This window comes from Photinus pyralis, unplaced genomic scaffold, assembly GCF_008802855.1.
Source record: "Photinus pyralis isolate 1611_PpyrPB1 unplaced genomic scaffold, Ppyr1.3 Ppyr1.4_LG6, whole genome shotgun sequence".
Lineage (NCBI taxonomy): Eukaryota > Metazoa > Arthropoda > Insecta > Coleoptera > Lampyridae > Photinus > Photinus pyralis.
In genome coordinates, this window is record NW_022170663.1 from 8,821,156 (window position 1) to 8,841,238 (window position 20,083).

The following is a 20,083-nucleotide window of genomic DNA, read 5'->3' on the forward strand; positions in this document are numbered from 1 at the left end:
TATGTTGAACACAGAATTATTTTTAATGTGTAAGTAGCTAGCTGATGTATATTATTAATTGTACTAAATAAAATACTCTGTTTTATTAAAAAAATCTTAGGAAACAAATTAAAAAAGCGTTACAAAACTATCTTATTTGGTTTGGTCATTTTCCTCCGACGGTATAGGAATCGGCAGTAGTTCTTCATTGATTTCGTAACGTAGTCTTACAATGTCTGGATCTGTGATCTGCAATGTGAGTTGATTTTGAAAAAAATATCTGGCAGAACGAGCAATATATGTGGTTTTAATAAAGGTAGAATAAAAACCGAATAGTAAATACTAGACGTCTTTTGGCGATAAAATTGTATTAATCAATCTAAATCCAGCTAAAAAGTAACTACGTTCTATTTTTAATCATTAATCATCCAACACGATCAAGTTCAAACAAGTGATTAGATTGTTTAAAGATCTATAATCAACTTTTCATATTCTTTATAATAGGCTTTACTGGATTTGGATTTTGCATCTACCAACTTTTCTTCTGCTTTTGCAACAAGCCATTGAATTTTTCAACCGAAGTCATTTTGATTTTAATAAGCAAACATCACGATTTTTTAAATTTTAATGCCAAACACATTTCACAAATAATTTCAACACTAGTTGTTAAAAGTTCCCATAATACAACTTGCATTCCCTCTTTGAATAGTGACACTAATCTTCTGTTTTAGGAATAGTGTTGAACGAGTGTCATGTTCTAAGTTTAATTAAGGTTCCAATAGATTCAATGAATGATATATAGCTTCCTCACAACATAGTCCTCGAGTTTCGACAGCAAAGGGAACGATTAAGTAATTATCGTTTGCAAGGTCATTACAACGTTTAATGGCCCGCAAAGCGTGCCATTAAACTTGATGCGTGCGCTTTAAAAACTTGATTATACAAAATATATGCAACAAAGACTTGTCACATCCTGTGCACTACGCCCTTTTTGTTACTTGCTCACCCTAAACTTTTGCACTTGGGATTGAATTAATTATTCTATACCAGTTTTTTGCCATGGCATGTTTCTTTGTTTTGGTGTAATGTTAATTAACGATATGTTCCTTGCACTATTCGAACCGGGTAATAAAATGCACATTAATATTACGTGTTACAATAATAAGAAAATTAGCAATCGTGCCCGCTTTTGTTGGAAGACACTAGAAACAAAAATAACTCCTTGTGTAGGTAGCTATTGATTTTTATTTTACCTTTACTACCCTGCATACTCACGGCAAACATCCTCGGCGAAAAATCTTGCTCAGCAGTGTCCATAAGAATATTTCCACCATCCACCGCATTTCCGTTACTACACAGTGAACATCTTTTGGTACGTTTTATGTTGGTCTGCTCTCTCAATAGCATCACTTTTTCCTGCGCCAATTTTTTTTCTTGATTACGCAATGACATTAACTGAGTTTGTATGTCCCGGAGTCTCGCGTTACAGTTCTCCTCCAATAATTTCGCATCAATCAAGGCCTGTTCGCCATCTTTAGCCCTCTGGTCGGCCTTCAACATCAGCTGTTTCAACTGTTGCTCTTTCAAGGACAACTGATGCTGTTGATCTACTAGACTTCTCTTGAGCGACTCCACTTCTGCATGTTTACCGTGCAACTGTTTCCTTTCGTGATCGGCACGTTCTGCCGCCTCCTTCGCAACCTGAATTGCCGCCTCTATTTCTACTTTATTCCTTTCTGCATCAAAATTTTGAGTGAGCTTCGCTGCAGTCTCCAGTTTCGATTTTTCCGCAGATATGCGCAATTTTTCTTCAGTTATTTGTAATATTTGGTTATTTTGTTCGACAAGCAACTGCTCTTTGAAGGTCTAAAAAAATTAAAAAAACTAATTAGAAGCAATTTGTTGTACCCATATGCAGAAAAATAAATTAATAATCACATGAATCCAAGAAATTGCAGTCAAAAATTCATAATAAAACTTACAATCAACACCAACATTTTAAATATTAAAAAAATAATGAAAAAAGTTTTTAGCCCCAATTCAAAATAAACATGATAGAAGCTTACCAAATTGTAAAATTCCAAAAAATGTAAAAAACGCCAAAAATGCAAATATAAACATAAAATTATAAATTACAAAATAAATATGTATATTAAAAATATTGTAAAAACTTTTAAAACCCTAAAAAAGGAGATCTTTGAAAATCAAAAGAAAACAAATACTTGAACATAAGAGAAAAATCATGACATTTAGATATCAACAAAATGTAATCATATCCACAAAAATTCAGATGGACGAAATAAATTAAAATAAATAGACCAAAGTAAAAAAGATCCAAAAATTAGAAAAACAAAGTGCCACAAAAATCGATAAAATAAAATAATCAGGAAAATTTAAAAAAACACAAAAATTAAAGAAAAAATTCAGAAAAATTAAATCCACGCAATATCCCACGTCTCACTAGCGCCCCAAACTTTCAATCGCATTTACAAAGTCAGAACGACTTGCCCACATACCATAACTAAAAAAATGTAAGACATTCTGCGTCTAAAATTATCACAATCTAGAAATACATAAATTAAATCGGTAAAAAATAGAAGTCAAAATCTTGTCATTCCACAAACCCCCTTCGCCCTCCAAGCTCCAGCGATAGTGTTGCGGCTGACTCCCGTTACAATTATTACCTGCTCTAATGCACTTGCAACTAAATACGTTGTAACCTTACACATTTGCGAAAAAATCAACAAGAAATTTTAATTATAAGAATTTGAAATAAAAACCTGTAACTGTTCTCGTTCCCTCTCCAAAGTTGACCGCGCAAACTCCATTTCGCGATCAAACGCTGCAGTACGCGCCATCAGTACAGATGCGGATTGCTTAAGAGTCCATCGTTCCTCTTTGGTATTTTGAATTTGTTCGACTAGCTTAAGTTCTAAATTTCGTACTAAGGTCATGAGTTCAGTTCTTTCGGCATCAGCAGACTCGCGCGCTTTCTCCAATGCGACTCGCATCACTGCAACAAAAAGAAAAGTAACAAGAGACGGATAATACGACATAACCTTACTTCGTATCTCTTCCTCTTTGGCCTTTAAAGATTCTTCTCTTGCTTTCGTTAGGATACCATACTCGCTTTGAACCTTCCCTCTGATTTCGTTCAAAATGCTACTGTTAACACCTAAAGCTTCCAAGCTGCTATCTAGTTTTTGAGTGTAAGCGCTCGCGTTGTCGATCAGCGAATTTTCGGTCCGCTTGACCTGTTTTAGATTATCAATCATAGTGGAGTATTCGTATTTAATCTCGTCGATAATTCGATTGTGATTTTCCCGTACTTGCTGTATTTCTGTCGTATGCATCGCCGACATATCTTGCAGTTTTTGCTTGTATTTCGTTAGTTCAGTCTCATGTTCAGATTTCAACATTGCAATCGCTTTATCAAATTGTTCAGATAAGTTGTTGACTTCGCTCTTCAATCTGCTCTCGACTGATTCCATTGAATTTTCTATGATGACGATTTGTTTTCTAAAAGTTTAAGAGACAAGCTTAAATGTCTAAGCTTTAGAGGAGCTCATTTTTTTAAATATTCAAAAACTCGTGTGGCGCTGTTCAGTTAAAGCTGGACTGTGGTGCTAAGGATCCCTGGTTCGAATCCGGGTTCGAGCATGGATATTTGTAAATGTATAGGGGGGATTGGGTTGGTAGAGCAGCCTTGGCCGAAACCCCGCCCATTCAAAAATAAAGGCAAATAAATAAAATAGAGGTGATATGTCACGGTCGCGAATGAAAGAAAATTGTTTATCAAGGCCATACCCTTTCCCCCATGGAAATGGGTGTATGGCTGAAATGACCTATCTTTAAACGAGGGATGATAAAATGAATCCTTAATTTTCAGGTTTGGCCCATAGAACAAATTTTCAATTATTTATTAATATTAAACAAGAGATGCAACGATAATCTTTTTATTTTCCAGTCAAAAGTACTTACAAAAGATGAAAAAAGAACAATCTTAGTTAAAGAACACAAATGCAAATTAAAAAACGAAAATTAAGGTTTCACAAACAAGTAAACGAGATTAATCCACAGAACTCAATCTCGCGCGTACAAGAATGTACAATCCAAAGTACGGTCACATTCATTCATATTTCATATCCATGAATAATGTATCATTTCGTGTTTTCCGCAGCAGGGCCGTAGCCAGAGAGGGGCAAGAGCAGGCTTAGTCCGCTCTTGAAACTCACTTTGTCCGCTCTTGAAAATTGGTTAAGACGACCCAATATATAGCGTGGTCATAAATGATCAAATATATTCGGAATTATTCCACTATTAAAATTGGACAATTTGACGCTTGTGTATAAATTATTTTGTCTGTGTAGGGTGGCCAAATGTGGTCGTTAGTATGGGGGTCACTCTTAAACTATAATTGATAGAAAAAAATTGCGCACAGCCCCCATGTTTTTTTTTGAGGTTACCTCGATGTTCAAAACTAAACTGGCCTACAGCCTTTTGTTTTTCACTTATGGGCAAAAACAAGGTATTAGAACTAACCTAATTTTTTTTAAATGGAACGCCATACTTATATATTTTAATCTAGAGGCACACCAGGAATGATATTAAATAAGGTTCAAATAGTATAAAAAATAACAAAAAATTCATGCAATTTTTGAATATTTTAAGATTTAGTAAGTAAAAACTTTTTTAACTTTTTGAATTGCATACATTGAAAAAATGAGGTTAGTTCCGATAACCTTTTTACGTGACCCCGCACCCCATGAACTTTCGGCTGCCTGCTCTGTACATTTATTCGTCCGCTTAAGTAATTAATCTGGCTATGGCCCTGCCCGCAGCTCTCCATTAAATCACCTATTCTTACTCTATTCAAATAAATATCGTTCGTTAGCTTTGTTTATCTTTTTTGCCTGCCAATAGAATATATTAAAAAAATGTATTATCAGCAGTAATACTTGACGATGGTTCTTCTCCAGCTCCAAAGTGAAATAAAAAAATTAAAAAAACTTACAGAAACACCTTTCTTCAACTGAATTAAAAATCAAAAAAATAAAATTTTCGTTGAAAAAGTGTTTGAATCTTAAGAATAGATTGACAACTATGAACAACGAAAAGATCCCAACATTTTTTCAACGAAAATTGTATTTTTTTAATTTTTAGTTCAGATTCTGTGCTCTGTTGACTGGTGTTTTTAAAAGTTGTTTAATTTTTTTATTTTATTATTATTTAGATATGCTTTATAAATGTCGCTAGAAATTTTCCTTAATATTAACAACATTGATATCTTGCTTATAACGAAAACACACTTTACAGCAAGGACCTATAAGTATAAAAATTCCACATTATCTTATCTATCATACACAGCACCCAGATGGTACTGCTACTGTTATTGCATGCGCAAAACCAAATTTTAAAACTGGCGTTAGAATTGCTTTTATTCCAAGTCCCTATGTATTAAATTTCATGTAAATGCTTTTTTAAATGTGGAAGTTGGCACTGCGCATGCGCCAAACCAAATTTTGCAGCTGGTGATAGATTTGCCTTTCTTCCAAGTGCCTATGTATAAAATTTCATTTAAACGGTTTCATGTAAATGCTTTTTTAAATAAGAAAATTGGCATTGCGCATGCGCAAAACAATATTTTGACAACGTCGTTAATTTTACTTATATTCGTATAGAGTCTACATATGAAGTTTCATTGAAATATCTTAATAAATAAAAAAGTTAGCTTGTACATGCGTTAAACCAAATTTTTGATACTGCGCATGCGCAAAACCAAAAATATCGATATGCACGAAATCCTTGGACCAAGCCATTTGAAATGACCTCATATCGCCCAAATCGGTTCAGTCGTGTAAAAGGAGTATGTGTGACGGACGGACGGACGACAAAGTGCAGCCAATAGCGATTTTTCACTTTTGAGGAAAACAAAGCTAAACTGGTTAAAGACATTCAAAAAATGCACATTCATACACAAAGAATTGAAGTCGATAATTAAACTAAACGAATTTAATCAACGAAGGAACATTAACAAACTGGCCAATATAACAAATCAAAATAAGGATAACATTTAAAGTGAAACAAATAAATTCATGGGTTACCTACTCCTAGTTACAAGTCGCTGAAGTCGATAGAAGTCACAATAATCCGAAGAATTACAATTAAAATTAAGTACGTTACCTTTTATTATGGCACAAGTATTACACAAAAGTTAACAGTTAAAATTAAAGTTCGAACAAAAATCAACTAGGCTCAGATTCGGCGCAGAAAGCAAAGTGACGCTAAACTTTACAATGAACCAATAAACTTCAAATTCAAAATCAGCAAAGCTAAATCAAGACACTATTTCCTACATATACTATGCGATCAAAAATGAGTTGCTGTCGAGTCACCTTTGGAATTTTTGTTTACATATAGTCCGGGAGCCAGCTGACATTTGAGGGTCGTTATAGTAAGAAAGCTGGAAATTTTTTTTGGCGTCTATTTAGTTAGATGCACTGATTAACGAAATAAACGTCAGCTGGCTAGATAGCGGTGGGGGTAGCCGTAGCAGCCACCCACGCATGTATAATAAAAATAAAGTTAAAATCATATTAAGAAAGATGAATCTTTGTAGGCTCGTTTATTAGCCTATGTATAAATGAAAAAAAAAATAGTCAGCTGACTGCACCGCGGTGGATTATACGTCAGCTGATTGGATAAACATGTAAAAAAAAACGTTAGATAAAATTAAAGTAAGAAAGCTGAATTTTGGTGAAATAATAGTTTACTACATCAGTTTTGAGAAAAAAATACTCCGCTGCAATTTCCATGGTGGGAAAGTCATCAGCTGGTTCACGAAAGATGATATGCGCCCGTATTTTGTGGCCGTCAGCTGATGACTTTTCCACCGCGGAAACTCCAGCGGACTATTTTTTTTATAAAAGTGATATAGTAAACTATTGTTGTAACAAATTATAACTTTGTTAATTTGATTCTTGCTTTTTTAGAGCGAGTTGGATGCTGCATTTATGAAAATTAGCTTAGTTTCGAACACAAATCGATCACGCACCGTCCCGAAACCGATTTTAACACGTTCCTCGTAGTTTTCTCGAATTTTTGAGACCTCGATCGAAATTCTCCGTCTCAAATTAAACTCGCAATTAATTAAAAAGACAGTACAGCGCGTTCGGCAATCTTCGGCGCTTAATGTGGGCGAAAAACAAAACGAAGCGGTCACGTGACTTTTGCAGCCTTCGGGAGAAAATTTACCACGACGCCGTCGTCCGAGTTACCTCCTCGAGGTAAACGGAAAAAGAAAGAGAAAACTTGCCCGCAGGTATCGACGCAGATTCCGACGCTGTATCTCTTTGCCGGAACGCGCTATTCAAAATCTCCGGTTTTTCACCTCTCACCCCCCTCTCGTAGGTCTCGTCGAGATCTACAATCGCGCAATTGTACGTTTTGCTCTAACTCGAACGGTTCGGCCTGTAGAAGGCGTCAAAGTTGGAAAATGCGGAAAACCACCTTTTCGAGAGCGACCCTCCGGGTCGCGCGGTTCCCAAACGGGGCTATAGAATTGAATCGCACCCCGGCACAAATACGCTCTTTCACGTCGCCCGACGTCTCAGAAAGCGCGAAAAAAAGTTCCGGTGAAGTTTTCGAGTTACGAATTTTTTTCTAAAATTTTCGATTTTTTCGCTTCTTATGGCAGCTACCCCGTAGGTCGCCGGAGGAATTTTCTTTACCCCATCGAAAGTTGCCCCAACTATCCCTACCCCCCCGCGCCGGCGCCTCGACGCCCTAACCCTAACCGTATAGCTACGGCGAATTTATAACCGCGCCCGCGCACTTCGACGACGATGCTCCCCAGCCGCTCAGGAGAATTTCCCAGTAGCGAAATTCTCGGAATCGATCCGAAATTGTCTCAAAAAGGTCCGATAACATTTTCATCAAAATCGGTGCATTTTAAAAGAAATTAAAAATGAAAATCGAGTAAGCTCTTGTTCAATGACTCCACTTCAAAAGATTTTAAATTTCCAGTTTTTTTGGAGCAGAAAACGCAAAAACACTGTACGTTAGACATCGCGATCTGTTCTCTACGAGTTCACCAGCTATAATTGGAGGGGTAGCGTTCATCCGCAGGTAGCTGTGGATGGGTCCAGGGTCGATGAGCTATAACCTCCTCACTGAAACGTGTAGAGACGCTCAGCAGCAACTGTTGTGCTATTATATAATGTCACAGAATTTCTGAGTATTCATACAAATAAAAAAAAGTAAATAATAAAAAGTGTTCAATCGATAATTGCCGAATCGAGCTAATTTTCATAAATACAGCACGAAACTCGCTCTAAAAAAGCAAGAATCAAATTAACAAAGTTGTAATTTGTTACAACAATAGTTTACTGTATCAGTTTTATAAAAAAAATAGTCCGCTGGAGTTTCCGCGGTGGAAAAGTCATCAGCTGACGCCCACAAAATACGGGCGCATATCATCTTTCGTGAACCAGCTGATGACTTTCCCACCATGGAAATTGCAGCGGAGTATTTTTTTCTCAAAACTGATGTAGTAAACTGTTATTTCACCAAAATTCAGCTTTCTTACTTTAATTTTATCTAACGTTTTTTTTTACATGTTTATCCAATCAGCTGACGTATAATCCACCGCGGCGCAGTCAGCTGGCTATTTTTTTTCATTTATACATAGGCTAATAAACGAGCCTACAAAGATTCATCTTTCTTACTATGATTTTAAGTTTATTTTTATTATACATGCGTGGGTGGCTGCTGCGGCTACCCCCACCACAAATGCGCCAGCTGATGTTTATTTTATTAATCAGCACATGAACTGAACTATAAAGTGGAACGCGCACTAGCGGTGTCTGCCTCTGCCATAGAAACGTAGCGCGCCGAGAGAGAGATAACTGTTGAGATTATTAATTAAACCTCGCTGTTATGATACGTAGGTATACATTTATTACTTAGACCATATAGTACATGGACTGCTAATTGTAACTAAAATATGGTCAAGGACATCGCCTGGGTATGTGAGTTTCAGGGTAAACGAGTCTGTCCGAAGTTGTCCGATGAGACACGATTTGAAACTGTCAACCTATAAATTAACAAACGTCAATTAATTAATCGCCTAGATATCCCAAAAAAGCAAACTTATTCTTATTTGCAGACGTATATAGCAAATAATGAAGAGCATTTAAAGCTTCCCGTACTACGCCGTTACTATAAAGCTGCCCTTTAAGCGATCCTAGTGGTGTTTACACGACTTTAGTTTACCCTGAGATTCACATACCCACGACTACAGTGCCCTCTATCCGTGACCATCCATTTTGTATTGAAAGCATAGGGCGAATAGCAGTCCATGTACTATATGGTCTAAGATTTATTATGATAAACTTTATTTGTAAAAGAAACAATGAAAGGAAATCTGACATAACCACACAAAACGCGCGAACGCGAACATGTTAAAACTGTTCTGTAAACTATAGAATAGAATGTTGAAGGTCAAACAAATACAAGGCGTTTGCAAAGTAACACACCAAATATTACATATTTCAACAATAACTGCAAGGGAGATTACTGTCACTCATTGGGCAACTGATCACTAATATAAATTCAAAACATATCAAATAGGCTGCTCTATGCATGCTAGAGAATAGGACAGAGATCTTAGACCATATAGTACATGGACTGCTAATTGTAACTCAAATGTGGTCAAGGACATACATCGCCTGGGTATGTGAGTTTCAGGGTAAACGAGTCTGTCCGAAGTTGTCCGATTAGACACGATTTGAAACTGTCAGCCTATAAATTAACAAACGTCAATTAATTAATCGTTTAGATATGCCAAAAAAGCAAATCTATTCCTTATTTGTGGGCTATAGAAGATAATCAAGAGTATTTAAACCTTCCCGTACTACGCGGTTACTATAAAAGCTACTCTTTACGTGATCCAAGTGGTGTTTACACGACTTTAGTTTACCCTCAGATTCACATACCCACGACTACAGTGCCCTCTATCCGTGACCACCCATTTTGTATTGCAAGCATAGAGCTAATCCTAACCTACCATATGGTCTAAGACAGATATTGAGATATCCCCTTGTGGCCCTCTCTCTCGGATCGCGCTTGCAGACGGAGCCGGCGTTCCAATTTAATTATAGTTCAGTGCCCGTTACACATTAACATTGTTTACAAATTGCTGACAGCATTGTATTAAAGGTTAATGTATCTCCAGCGGCGCTAACGGTGCTTGTCGTTTGAAACTATGAAATTAGACATCTCAGAGTGGACGAAAATACCAAAGTGGGACTTACAAGAGAAAAGCAAAAAAGAAACGCCGAACAGTAGAAACAAATTGGCTAAAATTGATCAATTCCTGAAGCTTTCATAAGCAATTCCTGCAGCTAGCCCTAACCATCAAGTTTTTTTAAAAAGTCAAAGTCAAGTAACGTCAGAAGATCGATATGAGGATGTTATCTTTGTTAAAGAATCCGAATCTTCTGGGGTGTATTCTAGTAAACTTTCATTTATATTTGTAAGATAGTTGCAATTAGAAATCCAAGTAGAAAGAGCCACAAAATATTTTTGAAGACGGGTCCCTGAAATGAAGTTACGCTACTGTTTATAGGTCCTCTCAACGATATTTTAGCGTACAACAACCCAATAAACGAAGATTGAAAAGAAAATGGACATGAGATCTACAGAATGATGGGAATCATTCGTAGTGTAATTAACATCCTTGCCGTTAGGTAAAGGAAAAGGGACCTCTTCAAGACAATTACATTTACATATAAAATTAAATTAGCGCATAGAATCAATTTTGGAATTCTGATTACTAATCTATTTGGTCCAATAAAAAAATTTACAGGTTTCGCAATCCTTGCAACCATCGGAGACATTGGAAATGATAACCGTATAACGCCATATACGAGGTCCGGCTATTATATAACGAGACTGCGCGCGCAGAACGCGTATCAGAAGTGTAGAGGGGGAAACGAACACATCGTAGGAAACCTTGAAGTGTCACCTATTCCAGTCCAAAAAGACGTTTTTGTGCGTTGAGTAGTATTTATGCTATTGCGTTTTGAAGCCAGCGTGTTTTTTTCTCGCGTCGTACCGCAAAACTTGACCCCAGAACAAACACTTGTGCGCCACCAGATCTGTTCAGATGTTCTTGAAAGGTTAGTGGAAGAGCCTGGATTGTTGCAAAGGTCATCACATGCGAGGAAACTTGGATTTTCCAGTATGATGTTGAAACTCCGAGAATGAAAAAAGCAAGGATGTCGAAATCCAAATTCAAAGCAATGCTCATTGTTTTCTTCGACATTAACGGCGTCGTGATGACTCAATGGGTTCCAGAGGGTCAAACTGTGAAACGAACTTATTATTTGCAAGTCCTGGTAACACTGCGAGGGCGAGTTCGTAGGAGACGGCCGCAGTTATGGAAAGACAAGTCGTGGATCTTGCATCAAGACAACGCACCTGTTCATAACGCGCTGTCTGTAAAACGTTTTTTAACCGATAAAAGCATCGCAGTGGTTGAACATGCGCCGTATTCGCCCCATTTAGCGCCCTGCGACTTCTGTCTATTTCCCAAGATCAAGTCTGCCCTAAATGGAACTCGTTTTGGGTCAATGGAGAAGGTGAAGCAAACAACGACGGAGCTACTTAAAGCGCTTACAAAAGAAGACTTTCAGCACTGCTTCCAACAGTGGAAAAAACGAATTATTCGGTGTGTGCAGAGGGAAGGGGAGTATATTGAAGGGGAGCATTCGTTAGATCTGTAATGTTTATAATAAAGACCTTTTTCGTAACCAGTCTCGTTATTTAATAGCCGCACCTCGTATAAAACACAAATAACCCTTATTCACCCGGGATCACTTGCTTCACTGGCTCTCAAACTCGCTCGTGTCGCAAACGTAGACTTTCTGAATAATAAGCCTCATAAAATGCTCGTAGTCCTATTAAAGGAGATGTGGAGAATTTTAGATTGGAATTAAAAAAAACAATTGCGCAGTATTAAGTAAGTAACGTATGGACAGTATCCGCGACTTTTCCTTAACTTACCGATTGCGGCCAAGTACGGTACAATCAACGGTTGATGCGACACCACTGTCTTCTTTTCTGCTTGACGAAACTGGTAACTTATTACCCATACACAAAACATAAGCATTTCCAATGCTAAATATATCGCTTGATATTGCTCTGGCTGTACACATCGTTCCGCGTTCGCACCTCTCCTGCACGCGTCGCCCGCTATTTACTTATTTGTCGCTCTCGTAGGACGGGGGGTTTAGTAGTCATGTAAAATATTTCGACTAATATTGACGCCGCTGCCGTTGCCCTGTAAATTCCCACAAAAAAATGAAAAATATATCTGACCCCCTAAATAGGCCCCTGTCTAAGTACCTTCCCCATTTACATGCAACAAAATCAATTTATTATATTATAGAAAAGGGCACCTAATTAGAAAATAATTATTATATAATTACCATTGTATAAACAACAGGGTAAAAGCAAATAATGGATTATTTAAACATGCGATATTACGATTCTAAAGCTTTTATGGAGTAGTGCTAAGTTTATAGTGATGGTGTTAACAAATGTCTGTTTGTTATTGCACCTCTCGCTTTGCGTAGGGGCAGGTGGTATGAAATTGCAAAAAAATCAAAGTACATCAAACAAAATATGCGCCGAAAAGATTATTAAAAATATCTTCTACGACTCTGAAGCAACGACCATCTTGACAGATGATAGTGAATTATGCGACAGCGTGTGGGGATCTACAATTCCTAAAACAGTTTTAAATATGAAACAAAGTATTAGTAGCCGCTATCACATTTATAATACAGATCACGTGATTATGTGTGTAAACGATATGGACATGCACAGGGAACAAGTAAAGCAACTCGTCACGTTGAGATTCAGAGCACACCGAAAGGGCTTTGGAAATTTAAGGTTACTAATAATTATCTCCGCCTACTTGAAACAAGAAATAAATCAACTGTTCCAGCGTTTATGGGGGTTTGGTGTTTCAAATGTTTTTATTTACGTATACGAAGATGAAATTTTGCATACAGGGAACCGTTTTGAAGTAGGGAATGAGTGTGGAAGATTGGCAACTGTAATCTATAACCATAGTTGGTATGATGAAATGGAAACAAAATATACCAACATTCCGATAAACCTAAATGGATGCCCGATTACGTTGAAAAACATTCAGCGAGAAACAGGAGTATTAGACGAAAATGAGAAACAGTCGGTTAATACCGCTTACAAACGTTACTTCCTTAAATTATTGACGTATTATTTCAATGGAAAGCTCAATGGGATATCCCAAGATACCACAGTAGAAAGCAACGCTTCCACCCCACCCAGCGTTCCTGTGAAATTTATCGATGCGAAACTTACCTTTATGTATGTTCATCAATGTTCATCAGAAATACATAGAGAGAACATATATTGGATGGTACCTCGTGCTAATGTCCTACCACCGATGGAGGTAATTTTCGTTACTTTTGAAAAAACAGTTTGGATTTTAATCGGCTTCACCTTCATCACTGTCACCATCGCGTGGTGGGTTATTTTGTCGTGCAAAAAAAGGAGCTGGACTGTTGGAAACATGGCGGATGCGGTGACAAACGTGACATCGGTTACAATTCTGGGTTCAATTGGTACAGTTCCAAAATCGCATATTCTACGTTGCGTCTTAATCACGTATTTAATATACGTCATCCACATAAGTTGTGGCTTCACATCCAATTTAATTAATATCTTAACCCAACCGCAATACGAGTTCCAGATCAGCAATTTACAGCAACTGGCAGAGTCTAATTTACCTATATACATTCCACATAAATTTATAAGGGAGCAATTTAATCTTAACGACACCGGCTGCAGATTGTACACAAAATTGAAGAATATGACCGTTCCCGTGATAAACTTAAATCAATATGTCGACGCTTTCATTAATCTGCACGATTATCGTAATTGTGCAGTTATAATCTTAGAAGACGACTTCCCTATCATAAAGAGAATGAATCCCTTTAAACATAACGCATACGGATTTTCAGACAACACTATATTCGGCCAAGTAATTATGCGACTGGAGTATTTTCCCAACCATTACTCTAGCGTGTACATAGAGCGCTTTATTGCAGCATTTACAGAATCTGGGATAAGGAATAAGATCTCGAACGACTTGAAGGAGACGTATCTGAAGATGCCAAGACCTGTAGATGAGGAGAATGTACCTCTAAACTTAGGCCACCTGTGTTTCACGTTCGCTCTGCTGGGATTTGGATTGGCGCTGTCCATGACGGTATTCTTTATTGAACTCGGAATGAGTTGGTACCAAAACAAGCAAGTAGTTATTTAAAACGTGCTTTACTTCGTACTGCATCAGAATGACGAACGTGCGTTATCATTCTCTTTATTGAAAGCGTTTTTCAACAGTAAATCCCAACACTCACTTTTTGAATTTGTACCAAAAAATATTTTATTCACATACAAAACATGGCCACACTTAACTCAATTCTTACCACATAACGCGAGAACGATTCACTATAATTCCACCACAATTGAATTCGATTGAGATGGTACATCGACATTTTGTTGTGATTGTATAGATTAGTAGCAACACTGCTTTGTTTAATATTTCGTGTAGATCAGTTTGATGTTTTCTGGTTGTTTAATGTAAGTTTGTCAATGTAGGTTTATGACAAATAAAAGGAAAAACTATTTCATTTTATCTCATTTCTACTACATTGTCGCACGTAGTCTACAAAAATTACTAGTGTTGAGGTCAGTGAAGGTCACGCGGGTTGTGTCCTGAACTAAAGTGGTTCTGAGCTAACGCGTTCTCAAAGTCAAACACTTCTGAACTGGGGTTTGTCAAGCACGGTTCTTGTCGATGTGGTTCTGAGCTGTGATCGCTGTCTTCAAGATCATTTTGTGTGGACGAGGCGATATACTCCCAATAGTTATTTAAGCAATAACGAATGTAGGTAAGTAGCGCATTTCGCTTGGACGAAGTTCATAATATTCCGAGGCAATAGCCAATAGACCGGGAGATGGTGACACTTTTTCTGGTGTGATTTGCTACAAGTATGGTTTAATTAAGTACTCCTCAAAACGAAAATGTACATACAGTTAATTTTTTTAAATGCGAACATACGATTTTTTATGTAATATAATTTCCCTATGTTCGATTGACAAAAAAAAAACCATCAATCTATGAGGTGTGCACGCCGCACGGTTCACATTTCCACCAGCAAAACGTGCAACTTGCGTGACTATGAACAGCAACGGTTTCTATAGTCTTCAAGTGACACTTTAGTCCCTTAAATGGATTACAAAACACGTTGATTTAGACCACGGAGTACAATAGTACATTATATACTTTTGTATCTTCTCACACGCTGGGTGGATATTAAAAGGTGTAACACGTGGGTATCGTAATTCAAAGACTGTTGAGGTGAATAACTACTTTATTTACATGCGGTCTCCATGACACGCTATTGCCAACTTAAGAAATAGCACTAGCGCATACACCACACTCCTTCCCCCCGGATTGAAACTACGGCACGAAATCTTCCAAGTATTTTGGAACCCGCCTCGATCTTTCTGGTGGCTTCTTGATTTCCACGACTTGGCTATTCCCGTTGTCCTGCTGCTGCGGTTCGCTGCAGCTGGCAGCTTCTGGTGTTGTCGGTGGAATTTCGGGATCACCCAGTGCTCCCAAACTTTCAGTCGGTTCTTCTACCCGAGCCCTAATTTGGTCGGCATGGCGGCGTAATGTTTGCCCATCTGGTGTTTGTACACGGTAACTTACGGGTCCCGTAGTAGTCACGACTTGTGCTGGCAGCCATTTTGATCCTGGTGTGAATGACCTTGCGAAAACTGCATCTCCATCTTGGAACACTCGATCTTTCCCTGGGATTGGACATTCGTCTTCTTGTTTGTCCATCATTTCCTTACGGAAATCAGGCTGCATACGATCATAGACGGTGTTTAGCTTTCGCCCCATCAAGATCTCCGCCGGTGATCGGCCTGTTGTGCAGTGTGGTGTAATGTGTTGGGCTAATAAGTATCTGCTTAGAGCCAACTGTAGATTTCCTTCTGCTGTTCCCTCGGTCATTTTCCGGATAGCGTTTTTTACATTTTGCACCATTCTTTCCGCTTGCCCATTACTGCTCGGATGGTATGGTGCCACTAAAGCTTGTCGAATCATGTTGTTTTTCAGGAACTGCTTAAATTCGGCAGAGCTGAAACTCGTTCCATTGTCGGATACGACAACATCCGGTATGCCGTGGGTGGCGAACAATTCTCGTAGCACCCCGATTGTAACAGCACTCGAGGTATTTGGCACTAGTTTTACCTCGAGCCATTTGGAATAGGCGTCGGTCACTACCAGAAAAAGTTTTCCTTTCATTGGTCCGGCGTGATCAATGTGGATACGCGACCACGGAGCTCTAGCCCACTCCCAAGGATGAATAGACGACTTCCTCGGCATGTTTCTCGTTTCTTGGCATTCTCTACACAACCCAACCAGCTTCTCAATTTGCTTGTCAATATTCGGCCACCATACGTACGAACGCGCGAGAGATTTCATCTTGACGATACCTGGGTGAGCTGAATGGAGCATTTTTAGCACCGTGTCCCTCACCCCTAGTGGAACGATAACCCTGGTGCCCCACAGGAGACAATCTTGGTAGCAATTTAGCTCATGTTTGCGTTGTAAGTAAGGAGTAAATTCGTCTGGCAATTTTTTCCCGTTGTCAGGCCATCCCTTCCAGATCCACTGCATAACCCTTGATAAAACAGGATCTCGTTTGGTTTCCTGGGCAATTTCTCTGGCGCTGATTAGCTTTTCTGGAATGTTTTCCAGCATTAAGACGTCTTCAGATGGCGGAGGTTCTGGAACCTTGATTTTTTGGGGCAGTCTGCTTAATGCGTCCGCATTCTGGATCTTAGCTCCTGGCACGTACCTTAGTTCGTAGTCGTACGCAGATAGCATTAGTGTCCATCTTAGCATCCTAGGTGATAGAATGTCTGGAACCCCCTTCTTCGGATTGAAGACTCCCAATAAAGGTTTATGGTCCGTTGTTATTGTCACCCCTCGGCCGTAGATGTATTCGTGAAACTTTTTAACACCCGTGATGATAGCGAGTGCCTCCTTGTCGATTTGAGCGTATTTCCTCTCAGCTGACGACAAAGAACGGCTGTGATACGCTACTGGAACGTCTCGCCCCCGGTCGTCCAACTGACTAAGCACGCAACCTACCCCATACGGACTCGCGTCGCAAGTCAAAAATAAGTTTCTCCGATCATTGTAGTGAGCCAGCACGGGCTCCCTGATTAAGCAATCCTTTAAAGCTTGGAAAGCCTCTCGTTCTGACGTTCGCCATTGCCATTGAGCGTTCTTTTGAAGTAACGCATGTAAAGGTTTAGCGATGGTCGCTTTGTCCTTCATGAACACGTGATAAAAATTGACCAACCCCAAAAATGCTTGTAATTCTGTCACATTAGTTGGAGGAGGCGCGTTTACTATTGCCGCGATTTTATCTTTCGTTGGGCGAATACCGTCTTCGCTTATTCTAAACCCGAGGAATTCAATGGATTTTGTACGAAAAATACATTTTTCCCGGCGCAATTGTAGCCCGTCTTCACGAAATTTCGACAGTACCGTGCGCACTTTAGTGTCTAAATCGTCATCGGAACTTCCCACGACTAGTATGTCGTCGTAGTACGGTAACACTCCCGAGATACCCTCCAGTCTCATGTCCATGAATTTTTGGAATATCTGAGGCGCGACGGAAATTCCGAATTGCAAACGATTGCATGTAAAAGCCCCCTTATGCGTTATTATTGTCTGTGCTTCCGCAGCCTCGCGATCGGCACACAACTGTAGGTAAGCCTAGGCTAAATCCAATTTAGCGAACACTTTCCCGCCAGCGAGCGCGGATAAAATTCCTTGTACCGACGGCACCGGGTACGGTTCAGGACGTAATGCGCGGTTAAGGGTGGACCTGTAATCCCCGCAAATTCGCACCTCCCCATTGCCCTTGCAAACGGTAACGATAGGAGTGCCCCACCTTGGATATGAGATTGGTTCTAGCACGCCTTGACTTATCAGTTTGTCCAGTTCCCTCTCTATTTTGTCCTTTAGAGCGAAAGGAACCTTACGAGCTCGCAATAGAATCGGCTTCACAGACGCGTCTACCGAAAAACTTACTGGAGGCCCCCGGTATGCGCCCAAATTCCCGCAAAATACCTCAGGATATTCGCGTGCGTAATTAGGAGTACCGTCAACGTGACTTACCCCGGAAACAGTTAGACCCAGCTCTTGGAACCAGTTTCTGCCTAAAAGACTCGGGCGGTTTCCTTCGGTGATGATTAGCGGAAGGGTTGACCTCCGTGAACCTCGACGCACCTCCACCAAACATTCTCCCACTGTTGGTATCGGGTTGTTTTGGTAGTCTCTTAAGATAACATGACTCTTCTTCAATTTCAGGTGATTCCCGTTCGAGATTTTTTGGAACAACGATCGGCCTATAATCGAATAGCCAGCGCCCGAATCCACTTCCATTTTTGTCTGTATCCCGTTGACTGTAACGGCTGTGAAATATTTACCGGAAAATTTGTCAGGCGTTACGTTATTTATTGAAAAAACGTAATCACTATTAACGCAATTCGGGTCCGGAGGGGTCTAGGACACTACGCCGAATGCCCACATCGCCGACCCGATTTTTGGATGGTCCATATCGCCGACTAGGGACACTACGCCGATGGACACTACGCCGACAATGCCCACATCGCCGACAAGTGGACAAGGGACACAACGCCGACCATGCCCACATCGCCGACAAGTGTACAAGGGACACAACGCCGACCATGCCCACTTCGCCGACCGTGCCCACATCGCCGACAAGTGTATAAGGGACACTACGCCGACCATGCCCACATCGCCGACAAGTGTGCAAGGGACACTAGACCGAACGTGCCCACAACGCCGACTATTCGCAAAAAAAATTACTAGGGACACTACGCCGACAGCGACCACATCGTCGACAATGGAGAAGTTTCCAGCTTTTTGGTATAAATTAATTATGAAAATTTAAGTAAAATGAAACAAAAATGTGATAGAATCAATAAAATTACTCCACAAATCCCAAAGTTACAAGACTAAAGTTGCGATTGGAATAATAATTTCGGGACGTCACTTCACCTAGTTTTCTAAGAGCATGTCTTGAGCATGCGATCAAAAAAGAGTGGTATCGCCTATGAATCGCCTTTAAAAATTTTTGTTTATATGGGAAATCGTATTTCCTGGAATTACGTAAAATGACGTCACCGACACTGCCGTTCCGCGCTGAATACCTAAACTTAAATAATATATTTTTGTCATTTATTTCCGGATTTTGAAATTTCTTTTACTGGTTTATTAGTTTTGATCTATATTTTGATGTCATTATGCTTAATATAGTAATATCAATTGTCCCTATTTGATAGTTGCTGTGTTTTGATAAACTGAAATTCGTAAATCTTTACACCGGAAGTATAGAAGAATTTATCGCGTTTTTTTTAATTTGAAAAAAAGGTTGGTTGAACGGTAAAATATCGCGATTCTTAAATTTCACATTTAGTCAAACAAAGCGAACAATAACTAGGGCTGATTGTATAAAGGCTGGTTGAACTTCGCTTGTAGTTAACAACTGGATTAAGGTAAGAATGGTTAAAATTTGACGTTTTGTCAAACTTCAACCAATTAGGTATCTTAACCCATTGATATAATCCAAACGAGGTTTAATCTGCTTTATACAACCGACCCTTATGCCCGTCAAGAATCAAGACGGGATTCATGAAACTAGATTAGCAAATACGATCTTAAATAAACAACCAGTTATAATCGATCATTTGCGCATGAATCTACCATTATATCAACTATTGGTGACGTTTTCTGTCAATCCCAGAATTAATCTTCGATCTCGGATCAATCTACGAGTTAGTACGGGCATTAGTGTCCGCTTTACTAACAATGACACTTACTAAAAATCTTATATTGCTTGGCCACCTTGGATTATAAGGTAAGGTGTATCCCATT

General features: G+C 39.1%; 2 protein-coding genes across 2 annotated transcripts; both read right to left on the reverse strand.

Annotated features, from left to right (window-relative positions):
- Positions 1-68: 68 nt before the first annotated feature.
- On the reverse strand, positions 69-12,212 carry LOC116174200 (fas-binding factor 1-like). The gene is made up of 5 exons (XM_031492075.1): positions 12,046-12,212; positions 3,044-3,498; positions 2,760-2,992; positions 1,255-1,845; positions 69-228 (listed from the first exon to the last, which is right to left on the reverse strand). The coding sequence occupies exons 1-5, from the start codon at positions 12,195-12,197 to the stop codon at positions 133-135; spliced, it is 1,527 nt and encodes a 508-aa protein (XP_031347935.1). The 5' UTR covers positions 12,198-12,212; the 3' UTR covers positions 69-132.
- A 3,344-nt stretch (positions 12,213-15,556) lies between these two features.
- On the reverse strand, positions 15,557-17,761 carry LOC116173576 (uncharacterized protein K02A2.6-like). The gene has a single exon (XM_031491161.1). It carries the CDS (start codon positions 17,759-17,761, stop codon positions 15,557-15,559), a length of 2,205 nt encoding a protein of 734 aa, XP_031347021.1.
- Positions 17,762-20,083: the final 2,322 nt, after the last annotated feature.

What these genes read in the sequence shown, in the direction of transcription:
- LOC116173576 (XM_031491161.1), bottom strand. Translation starts at nt 17,761, where the DNA reads ATGAGACTGGAGGGTATCTCGGGAGTGTTACCGTACTACGACGACATA.
- LOC116174200 (XM_031492075.1), bottom strand. Translation starts at nt 12,197, where the DNA reads ATGTGTACAGCCAGAGCAATATCAAGCGATATATTTAGCATTGGAAAT. An exon ending in ACCGTACTTGGCCGCAATCG is followed by an intron (nt 3,499 to 12,045) that starts GTAAGTTAAGGA and finishes TTAAACTTTTAG; the next exon opens with AAAACAAATCGTCATCATAG. An exon ending in GGGAACGAGAACAGTTACAG is followed by an intron (nt 1,846 to 2,759) that starts GTTTTTATTTCA and finishes TAATTTTTTTAG; the next exon opens with ACCTTCAAAGAGCAGTTGCT.